We start from the raw sequence: 12753 nt of genomic DNA on the forward strand, positions 1-12753 counted from the left end.
TAAAAACTACATCTGCTAAAGAAACTGCAACCTAAAGTAGGGGCTGGGTGACCCTGAGCGACTGTGTGACCCATTGCCTACTGGTTGTGGCCCTATGCTCCTAGAATGGAGTCCCAGGATAAAAAAAAAAAAAATGTATATAGACATCTCTCTGTCTCTTTCTGTCTGTCCATATCTATATATCTATGTATGTATATATCTATCATTATCTATTTATCCATCCATCCATCTATCTATATCTATCTATCTATCTATCTATCCATCTATCTATCTATATTTATATTGGATTAGATAACTATCCAGCATAACATAGGCATACACTTAAACCTGGCTAGCATGACTTTCACCATCACTGATCTAATGAGATTGCTTTTTTTCCTTCTTCATAAGATAAATTGTTATCTCCTAGCAAAATTCAATGTCCTTAGCCTCCCATTTCATGACCTTTTTGTAGCATTTTATACTTTTGATCACCCCTCGCTCTCTTTTTTACTTTGATGACTCAGTACTCTAAAGTGTCTTCTACTAGTCTATGGCTCTTTTTCTATTTCCTTTACTCCCTTCTGCCACCTCCTCCCAAACTTTTCTTGGTGGTTTTACTTCAAATGATTTGTTTTTGACATGACTGGACAACAGAGATGACTGGATATTGAGTCAAAGAACCTTTGTTAATCCTAGGTCTCCCACAAAGCAGTTTAAAATCTTGAACAAGTTGCTGGATCTTTCTGAGACTCATTTAATCATCTGTAAAAAAGATATGATCAAGCTTGTGTGACCTAACTTATAGAGCTACTGCAAAGATCATATGAAATTATCTATAAATTATATATTTATATATATATATTATATATCTATGGATTATATCTATAATCACTTCATATTGTGAATACATTCATTCTCATGAGTTCAGCTGTATTTCTTTTCTAATACAGAGATAGTTCTGGATGTGGAGTCAAGACCTAGATTCAGATCTAGCTTCAGACACATAGTAACTATGTGACCTTGAGCTAGACATTTGAGTCTAGTCTCAATTTCCTCATCTGGGAAAGAGGGATAACTAATATTTACACTATTTCCCCTAAAGGGAAACATAAAGTCCTGTATATGTAAAGCTCTTTGTAAAGCTTTTATTATTATTATGTAAATATGAGCTATTATAGCTCTTGATCCTTTATATCACTAGCCCTGATCAATTATCTAAGCTCCAATCCTGTTTCAAACCATCTATAAGACTACTGAAGGTGAATATCCATTCTCATCTGAAACATGTCAAATCACTTACTTTTCATTTTAAATCATTCAACACTTAAGTGCTTACTTTGCACAAGTAACTGTGCTAGATACTAGGAATATAAACACAAAGAAGAAATAATCCCTGTCCCTAACAGATCAGTTTCCTAAGTTGGGCCACTCCACCAATAACAAGCATGAAGAGAAAATGCTGATTTTTTCTTGTAGGTCAAGGCAACTAAAAATCATGGGGATCTTCTTCTGCCTTCCAAGCATAGCTGTCTATTTTTTAAGTCAGGTTTCTTCAAAAGTCTAATATAATGTCCCACCCATTCGATTTAACTTTTTACTATTACAGGTGACATGTTTTCCTTTTTTTCCCAGAATTTTCACTTTAAAATTTTTAATATTTCCCCTTCAAGTACATGTAAAAACAATTTTAACCTTATATTTTACATTTTAAGCCAAATTCTCCTCTTCCCTGCTTCCCTCTCTGAGAAGCCATGCAATCTGATATCAATTTTAAATGAGCAATAATGTAAAACATCAAATGACATGTTTTGAAATTGAACGTTAATCTCTTTTTTTCTCCATTTCTCTTCACCTTCTCCACTGAAACAGAAAAACAAAAATCTTGTAACAAATATGTGTAGTCATGTAAAACAAATTCCTATATTGGCCATTTCCAAAAATGTTTGTATTTCATTCTACATGCTGAGTCTATGGTCTCTCTGATAGAAGGTAGGTAGCATTCTTCATCATGATAGTTGATCAGACTTCTCAAGTCTCTCAGAAATTTTTGCTTCATATTTTTGTTTTTTTAATATTTAAATTAGTCTCCTGCTTCTGTTCACTTAACTCTGCATCAGTTCATACAAGCCTTGTCAGGTTTCATTGATATCATTCCCTTCACTATTTTTATAGCAAATATTATTTTTTTCTATTTTATGCTATTCAAATAATATGCTTTGTTTAGCTTTTCTGCAGGTGATCACTATCCCCATAGTTTCCAATTTTCTTTGCCACTATGAAAAAGAGTTGCTATAAATATTTTCATCTTCATGGGTACTTTTCTTCTTTATGTGATCTTTTTGGGAGCATAGACCTGGTAGTGGTATTGATGGGTCAAAAGAGTCATATAGTTTAATAATTTGGGAACATAGTTCCAAACTCTTTTCCAGAATGGCTGGAGCAATTCACAACTCCAATAGTATGTTAATGTGCCTATTTCCAACTAACTTACCCCAACGTTTATTATTTTCCTTTTTTTTAATCATTTGTGACAGTCTGTTGAATATGAGGTAAAGTCTCAGCGTTGCTTTTGTTTGGTATTTTGAAAAGCAATTCATTATTTATTTATTTTTAACACCTAAAAAAGTTTTAATTTCCAAATTCTCTCCCTTGGGCCCACCCATCAAGAAGGAAAGAAATGTGATGTCAATTATGCATATTAAATCATGTAAAACTTCCATGTTAGCAATGTTACAAAAAAGCAAGGAAAAAATAAAATTAAAATATTATGCTTCAATCTGTGCTCAGACTTCATTGGGTTTTTTTCCCTGAAGTTGGATAGTATTTTTTCATAATCAATCCTTTGGAATTGTCTTAGATCATTGTATCGACATAGCTGTCATTCAGAGTTGACCATCATCTATTATTGCTATTACTGTGGACAATAGTCTCTTGTTTCTGTTTACTTCATTTTGCATGAGTTCATATAAGTCTCCCCACTTTTTCTGAAACCATCCTGCTCATCATTTTTTATAACACAATAGTAGTCCATCATAATCACATACCACAACTAGTTTAGCCATTCCCTAATTGATAGGATTCCCCTCAATTTAAAATTATTTGCCAACACACACACACACACACACACACACACACACACACAAATTACTATAAGTATATTTGTACATAGAGTTCCTTGTCCTTTTTTTCTTTGATTCCTTGGAATACAGAGCTACTAGTGGTATTTCTGGGTAAGAGGGTATGCACAGTTTTATAGCCCTTTGAGTGAAGTTCAAAATTATTCTCCAGAATGATTGGACAAGTTCACAATTCCACCAGTAGTGCATTAGCGTCCTTAGTTTCCACATCCCCTTCATCATTTGTCATTTTCCTATTGTGTATGTTAGTTAGCTAATCTGATAGGTGTGATGTGGTACCTTAGAGTTGTTTTAATTTTTTGATTTCTTCTTCTGAACACTGCTTGTCCATATCCTTTGATCATTTATGAATTGGAGAATGATGTATTTTTTAAAAATTTGACTAAGTTCCCTATATATTTGAAAAATGAGGCTTTTATCAGAGACACAAAATTTATTTGTAATTTTAAGAATTGACTGGTTTCTAGTGTTTTTGATAGGAATAAGCATTATATTTTGTAAAAAAAAAAAGCTGCTTCTGCATTTATTGAAATAATCATATGATTTTTGTTATTTTTCTTATCGATGTGGTCAGTTACATTGTTTTCCTAATACTGAATCAGCCCTGTCTTAAATCTCTGGTGTATTTATACCAGCTCTGGCATGAATCCCACCTAGTCATAGAGTATGATCTTTGCTCTATATTACTGTAATCTTCTTGCTAGTATTTTATTTACAATTTTACTTCAATATTTATTAGGGAAATTGGCTTATTGTTTTCTTTCTCTGTTTGGGGTCTTCCTTGTTTAGGTATCAGCACTTGAACCAGGTCATTGTGCTTAGCAGAAAAAAAAAATTACCACTCTTTCTGCTCTTCTTTTTGCTGTCACAAAACATAGTCCCAGTCATCATTTTGCCTATTATTCTTGAGAAGTTCTGCTTCTTTTACATCTGCTTGCATTAACTCCTACTTTGGCAAGTGATCCTCCCTCCACCTATTCCCCCACTCCACACAACACTGCTAGATCAAATGTGATGCTTTACAACTCCTGCATGTCTCATCCCTCTCTTCTGGTTGCCTTCAACCAGGACCAGACAATATGTTGTGTGTAGCAGGCTAGAGTCAGTGGCATAGTGGTGAGACAGATATCACAGAATAACCCTACTATTGCTAGGGAGGCAGAGGGAGGGCATCTTGAGGTCCAGTCAAAGGCTGACTTAGAATATTCACCCACATGAACAGTAGAGAAAGAAACATAATCTTTGCTCTATATTACTGCGATCTTCTTGCTAGTATTTTATTTACAATTTTACTTCAATATTCATTAGGGAAATTATTGTTTTCTTTCTCTGTTTGGGGCTTCCTTGTTTAGGTATCAGCACTTGAACCAGGGAACTGATTGACAGTGTCACTAAACATAAGACAGGGCTTTTTGTCAGGATTCAGTTCACATTATATGGGAGGAACATAGGTTTTATGCCAAGAAGAATCATGCTGTGATCATTTACTCATTTTCCATCCAAAGATCAAGGAAACGTACTGAACTTATAAGAAAGTCTGGAGAGCAGCAGTAGCAGAGAAAATGTTTGTTAGTTCACAGAGTTCTGGGAGGTTTTTTTTTTCATTTTCTAAAGCATTTATTTTATTTTTTAATCATGGATTTAACAAAGATGAAATAATATGTGTTTTCAAATCTGCAGTTTGACTTAAGAGGTTTATAGACAAAAATCTCTAAATAATGTTGCCTTTTAAAAAATATATAATAAATTCAACATGTAATCTTCAAAGCTGTCCTACTTGTCTGATCTTGTCTGGACCCAAAAGAAAAGATGCTTTATTGACCCCCCCTTTCTTTTTTTCCTATAATGTCCTTATTTCTCTCCCCCTCTCACCCACCCCCATTGTAAAAAAAGAAAAGAAAAGAAAAGAAAAACAAAGCCCTTCAATAAATACATATAGAAAAAAATTCTGACATAGGCTGTGTCTGAAATTGTATGTTTTACACTTCATCTTGGATCCATCATATCCCTCTCTATCAGTAGGTGGTTAGCATGCATGCTTGATTCTCTAGAAATGTAGTTGGTCATTGTACCAGTAACCTGCTTTTCAAAAGCCTGTCTTGTCTACTCAGGACTAATGAGCCTCACTTGGCACAACAGCCACAGTAGTTACTGAGACATAAGCAAACAAGCTGAACAAATCAGGACATCATATTTCATAGCAGTCAGCAGGAATGACCATAATCAAAATAAACAAACTCATGTTGACAAGAGTTTGAGGAGTGAGTAAGTAGAAGTGGAGGATTATTAGAGAGGTCCAAAGTCCAGTGATCCAGAGGGTCCCAATATGCTACTTGGCTCAACAACAGAGTGAAGACACATCTAATACATCCGTTGAAGTGGTTGCATATGGTCAAATTCACACTGTTTGAAATCATAATTATGTAAGATATAGTTACTGTTCCAGCCCAGTGGAAAGAATGCAGTACAAATTTGAATAATGGGATCACTTCAGGGAATTCATTATTCAGAGTAATTGGGACCTAGATGCAACAGAACCTATGTTTGTTTTTATGAGGATAAAATGAAATGATGTGAATGAATGAATGAATGAATGAATGAATGATTGAAGCATTTTTAAGTGCTTACTATGTATAAAGCATTGTGCTGAATTCTAGGAATACAAATATTCCTAGTAATAACCTGGGACCAGGTTTCATTGTGGACACCCAATTGACTTAGTCTCATTACAGTGCAGAACCCTTGATCTACCAGCCTTGTTGGCCTCCCCAGCAGCTGGGATTAGAGGCATATTCCACTCTGCTAGCCCCCTCCATCACCTTTTTAAAAAAATAATGCTTTTTTAAAACTTTCCTGTGACTTATCAATTAATCACAAGTGTTTATTAAGCACTGTGCTAAACATCATTGAGTATGAATACTTTGATATAATGACAGAAGATACAACATCCTTCCCATCTACACAGAGATTACAATCTAGTTGTAGATTTTATACATTCACACAAACATATGGAAAATGGGCAGATTTAGAGAGTATGTAATAAAATACTATTTTTTTCAATATAAGTAATAAGAATGCAAAAGAGAAGGCAAAGATAAGAATGGCTTCAAACCATAAGGAAAGCTTCACAGAGACTTAGCTAGTTCAGTTTTGAAGAATAGATAGGAAAATAATGGGTGGAAAAGACATAAGGACATATCAAGTGGAATGGAGCAGCTGAGCAAAAAAGTAGAAGAAGAAATGGTTTTTGTGTAGAGGAAAGAGTGGGACTATAGGTTTGCTCTTGGGAATAAGGGAAAATGATATTATAGAAACAAGGTGGGATTATGAAATGTCTGAATGCTAGAGAAGTTAGGCCTTGATTCAGTAGCCAGTCAGTAGGATGGTTTTTGTATAAGGTGGATTTGTAGTTCCTTTTATCCAGTCCGCACCCTATGAATATCTGTGGGCTTCCAATAAACCACAGGATATGTATTAAGTATTGTAAACAAGATAACTCTGGCAAGGACTCCACTTACACCCACTATATGAGAAATAGCCAAATTAGGAAATTATTCTTCTTAAGGAAGTTTTATAAAACACTGGGTCTATAAAGATGTCTGAATGCCAAAAGGTACTTTCTGGAAAGGAAAAGAGCCAGCATTGAATTTTGCATTTTCATAATTTTGCTTGTTTCTGCAAATGTGCCATGCCTAACATTATAGTCACTTCCAAATACTTTTCCTTTTGTAGATTGAGAGGATACAGAACAAAAGCCTCTGGAATTCATATGAGACCATCAAAAAGAATATGAATAACCAGAATCACCGAACAGATAACGAGAGATTCCTATTCCATGGAACAAGCGTTGATTCAGTGCCCAACATAAATAACAATGGCTTTAATCGAAGTTATATTAAAAATTATGGTAAGTAAGGCAGCAGGTGAGTCTGGTTACTTCAAAATAGGGATAAGCTGAGGTTTAGCAATTAGATGGTTCAGTAAATAGAGTCCTCAGCCTGGTGTCAGAAAGACCTGAGTTCAAATCCAGTTTCTGACACTTACTATGTGATCCTCAGCAAATCAGTTAACCTCTGCCTGCCACAGTTTCCTTAGTTCTAAAATAGGAATAATAATAGTGCTTACCTTATAGGACTGTTGGGATGATCAACTGAGATGATATCTAGAAAGTGCTTAGTATCATACTAATATGTACAAGTGTGAGCTTAATTATGCTTGTTCTCTTCTCCCTTTTCTTTTTATGTTATCAGCATCTGAAAAGTTTAGCTATAATATCACCATGGAGCACATTTTATCTGCATGTGCATCAATGGAAAGTTATCTATTTTTAGTGAATTTGTTAGTTCATAAATTTTGGATTAGCATTATAGATGGACAATGAGTTGGGCCAAAATTTGAATAGGAAGAAGAGTAAGATGGATCATATTTTGGAAATGATAGCATTCAAAGTGATATCAAACTTCTTCCTGATGGAAAATTCCTCTCCTTAACATCAGAATTCTTCTAAGGATGCTGTATACCTTTGATTCATGAACACCATAACCACCAAAAATAAATCCAAATCATGAGTGACCTGGAAGATAATGGAGAGGCACATGCTGGTAGTAAAAAGCCTGTGGGATATGACCAACATTTGCTTGCACAGAAAAAGTGCCATAAAAGGCATACCTTTATGACCAAGAAAAGTAGGCCACTTGAAAAGTAATATCAAGAATTGAGAGATGGAGAGTCTGGATGCTACACAGGAGGCAAGGCATAACTAATAAACTAATAAATAATAAATAACTATATCTAAATTTCAGTTAGATGTTAGTGAAAATAAAGATATGTTTTCCTCATCCAGGATCACGGATCCATCAAAATTTATTTGTAGGCCACTTGAGGGATCTGTGACTTCAGGATAAGAACTGCTGACCTAGAGGAAGGCCTCCACCAGATTGGACAGATCCTTTATTTTCTAAATAAAGAAGGATTCATGGGGGTACATGAACATAAATGAAGAAGAATGAGGAAATCTGGATAAGTTTTGATCTATATCACTAGAGGGAATACCTATATTGAAGACATCATGGAACCACTGAAATTTTAATCATTACTAGGTTATAACCAAATCCCTAAATTGCACAGCTCATTCTTTTTCACCTTTTTTTCTTTTTTTTTTTTAATCCTTATCTTCCACCTTGAAATCAATACTATGCATTCATTCCAAGGCTGAAGAGTGGTAAGGGCTAGGCAATGGGGCTTAAGTGACTTGCCCAGGGTCATACAGCTATGAAGTGTCTAAGGCCAGATTTGAGCCTGGACCTTCCGTCTCTGGGCCTGGCTCTCAATCCACTGAGCCACCCAACTGCCGCCTTATTTCACCTTTCTATAAGGGTATTGAATTTTGCTGGTAGTTACAGTGATTTCTTTTCTGCTCACTTGGCATCAATTATACTCACCCAAGCAAGTAGATAAAGATTTACTAACAGAACAGTTTTAAACAATTAAATGTATTGCTATATTTTGTTAGACAACATTTATTGAAACAAACTCTACTACTATGTGCATTTCCCCTAAAGCGATTTCTTGATTGACAACCAGGAAGAATGTGTCCTATAATTTTGGTGGTCAGTTTTGCCATTGACCATGGTATTGCCCAGAGTTTTATTGCCTCTCAATGCTAACTTTATTGATATTGTTTTAATCATTGTGAATACTTTTTGAAGCAAGAGTCTCTATTTCCTTCACTTGGTATGAGTAAAGTGACTTTCAGAAATATTACAAAAAAGTTTTGAAGCTGGAGAGAAGAATTCGAATTCAACTGAACAAGCATTTATTAGTTGGATATTTTATATAATATCCTAGGCCAGGGCCTCCAAAGATGAAATAGACCTTGCCCTTAAAGAATCCATCAAGGGGTGAGACGTGAACAAATAGCTACAGTATAATTAGAAATGAGGTTAATTCAAAGGAGAGCTGGATGGAATAGAAGCAAAAGAGTAGTTCCAAAAAAAGACATAAGAGATTTTGATAATAGGCCCATATGATGAAGTATCATTATAATTAGTATCATTCTACACATTGGGTAACCTTAAATCTGGAAAAGATTTTGTTTTCTTTCCACAGCTTGGGGAAAAGGAATCTACTTTGCTGTCAATGCTTTCTATGCTGCAAGTGATACATACTCCACACCAGACAAACATGGAAAGAAGTATATGTATTATACACGTGTACTTACTGGTGATTACTCTCTTGGAAATCCCTCATATATTGATCTTCCGCCAAAGAACACTCAAAATCCGAATGTTCTGTATGACAGTGTCACTAATGACTTACAGAAACCGACCTTATTTGTCATATTTCGGGACCATCAGAGTTATCCTGAGTATCTCATTACTTTCAGGAAATGACATATTTTGCCTTCAAGGAGATAATTCAGTTACACATTTATAAGCACTATTTTGTTTTCAGTATACATTTCTGAGTGAGATTATCTGTTCTTTCTCTCCAAGATTTTGCTAGGATTTATATCTCATGAGCTAAGATGTCAGGAACCATGAGAATATTAAGAAATGTGCCCACATTGATCCAAGGCCTACAACCAAAGAAAAATGAATACATTTCTCTTCCCTTAGAAAGGAAATAAAAAATGAAATTGCTCCTCTGAAAGACAAAAGATATAATTCTGAGAGTCTTTGACTGCCTATAATGTCTCCTAGAGTCTCATAGGCTAGATAGAATGATGGGTAAAAATAAGCAAAATTCCAAAAAGTAATGATCTAGTAAGAGTAGTATAATGAAATATGAGCTACTTTATTTTTTAACTAGTAACAAATCTTTATAAGCAAGAACAAAGACTCTCATGAACTAAGATGGCAGGAACCGAGGGAATACTAAGAAATGTGCCCCTCGATTGGGGAATGACTGAACAAATTGTGGTATATGTTGGTGATGGAATACTATTGTGCTCAAAGGAATAATAAACTGGAGGAATTTCATACGAACTGGAAAGACCTCAATGAACTAATTGAACTAAAACACTGTGGCACAATCAAATGTAACAGACTTTTCCACTACTAGCAATGCAATGATTCAGGACAATTCTGTGGGACTTATGAGAAAGAAGGCTATCCACATCCAGAGAAAGAACTGTAGAAGTAGAAATGCAGAAGAAAAACATATGTCATATCACATAATTCAATGGGGATAGGATTGGGGTTTTGGCTTTAAAAGATCACGCTAATGCAAATACAAATAACATGGAAATAGGAGGTATAGTTTGTCAGCTCTGGGAGGGAGGAGGGAAGGGGGTGGGGGAAATCATGTATCATGTAACCATGGAAAATATTCTAAATTAATTAATTAAAAATTTGTTGGGGAAACCAAGTCTACTTGACTTTTCACTTCTAGTCTAGGTTAAACTCTCTCAACTGCCTAGGACCCGGGATAATAAAGAAAATTTTCTGACAGCACTCCGGTTCACTTTCTTCCATGAACTCAGGATGGAAATTATATATAACCAGGTTTTCTTCATTATGGAAAGTGATTGGACAGAATTTAATTTGGACAGTGTACTTTTGGGCCTAAAAGCCTCAGGAAAAGAATGGTTCTGTAATCAAAGTGAAATCTGTTTCACTCTTCTGGAATATTTGCCTTGTACAGTCTCACTATTCAAGACCTTTAGAGAACTTTGAACCCTGTTGTCCCTCTTGTACTAGATGAGGATATATACCATTTCTATGAGATTCTGCAGAAAAAAAGGTTGGAATTTTATAGGAAAAAAACTTTATTAGGTTAGTAGTTATACTAGAAAGATAGATCATGCATATATTAAGCACTATCTATATGCTAGTCATTGTGCTAAATGCTAGGGATACAAAATACAAATAAGATAATCTCTACCTTCAAGGAGCCTTGGTTCTAATAGAGCTAGACAACACCTAGAAGTGTTGAAAGAAATAAGGCAGACAGAGGTAGGATGTGTGCATCAGGATAGAGGCCTGACATCCGATAAGTTAAGATGAAAGCTCACCTTTCAGAGCCTACCTAGTATACAAGGCAGAGCCCAAAGTCCAGGCTGGGGGAGTTGGGGGGAGATAGAGGGAAGATGTTCAGGGTGCAGGAAGTGTGTTGGTTCCAACAGGGAATATGTCTCAATGTAGTGTGAGTATGATTAAGTAGGGATTCTGGAGTATAGTACAAAATGGGGTGAGAGTCACTCTTGTGCCATTTAAATGGGCAAAGGGAAGAGCCTGTATGGCATATGGTTTAATGCAGGCCCATAACCACATTTCTGGTATAAGGGAAAAAGGATAAATTCCTACCATAAGGATACAGGGCTAAAATCTATCTCTTGTATTGTATGTTCCCTAAGCAGGGGACAAATCCCAGTTAGGATAACACAAGGACCTGGCTGCATCCACACTGAAGGATTGGAAGGCATGGAATATGTTATTCTAGAAAGCAATGGAACTGGGTCTACAACCAAGAATCAACTGCCCAGCAAAATTGACTATATTCTTGCAGGGGAAAGTATGGTCATTTAATAAAATAGAATACTTCCAAGCATTCATAAAAAAAAAGACCTGACTTAAACAGAAAATTTGATGTCCAAACACAGAACTCAAGAGAATCACCAAAAGGTAATTAAGAAAGGGGTAAAACAAACAAAAAACTTTTTAAGGAACTCAATACGTTCAAATAATTTATATTTCTATAAGAAAAGATGATGTTGGTAACTCTTAAAAATTGTTATTACCATCAGGGTAGCTAGAAGAAGTATACTTAGAGGGAACAGTGATAAACCATATAGGATGAAATATTAAATAAATATATATAAACATATATATATGTATACATACACATATATATAAACTAGGGGTAAAAAAGAGGATAATACTAAGAGAAATTGGAAAAGAAATAAAATAGAGTCATTTAATATTTCATAAAGAAGTGCATTGAGGAGAGGGGGAGAAGACCAATACAATTGAAAGGTGAAAGAGGTTGAAGACGATCTCTGAGAAAATTTTAAACATTACAGTGGGAAGGGTTAGAAAGGTTCAAATGGAAGGAAAACCTCCAATTCCAAATCCAATCATCATTATTAGTCATCAACATCATCAACAACATCATCAACATCACCATTATCATCAACAACATCAAGATCAACAACATCATCAATATCAGCATCATCATCAACATCATCAACAACATCAACATCAACAGCATCAGTAGCAGCATCAACATCGACATCAACAACATCATCAACAACATCATTATCAACATTGACATCTGACCCAAGAAATATTTCTGCTGGGTTGCCAAACTAATAGTATACTATGCAGAGTACTGAATGAGAGCCCAAACACCTAAACTCTAGGCTTGAGTGCCACTATGCGTCCTTTGGGGGTAAAAAGAAAGCCTTACTTCTTTTTCCTGGACTCACATTCCTCATTTATGTAAGAGTGAAGCTTAACTGGACTCTGCATTAAGTTAATCAATTAAATCAAAGAATATACTAGGTGTAAACAAGAAAAAAATAGAAATCAAAGTTTCACCTGGAGGAAATTGGGCAGAGGAGACTTGATATGTATATGACATAACTTACAAAGGCACATAGAGATAATGCTTATAATAGTGGTGGATTAATAAA

General features: G+C 35.1%; 1 protein-coding gene across 1 annotated transcript in view; it reads left to right on the forward strand.

Moving 5' to 3' along the window:
- Positions 1–10080, forward strand: part of LOC123242360 (protein mono-ADP-ribosyltransferase PARP14-like) — a 119876-nt gene extending 109796 nt beyond the window's left edge. Inside the window, exons 16-17 of the mRNA XM_044670051.1 lie at positions 6852–7026; positions 9228–10080. Coding sequence (XP_044525986.1) covers positions 6852–7026; positions 9228–9511 — 459 coding nt within the window. The 3' untranslated portion in view covers positions 9512–10080. The remainder of the gene's footprint in view (positions 1–6851; positions 7027–9227) is intronic.
- The last annotated feature ends 2673 nt before the right edge of the window (positions 10081–12753 follow it).

This window comes from Gracilinanus agilis, chromosome 3, assembly GCF_016433145.1.
Source record: "Gracilinanus agilis isolate LMUSP501 chromosome 3, AgileGrace, whole genome shotgun sequence".
NCBI classification, from domain to species: Eukaryota; Metazoa; Chordata; class Mammalia; order Didelphimorphia; family Didelphidae; genus Gracilinanus; species Gracilinanus agilis.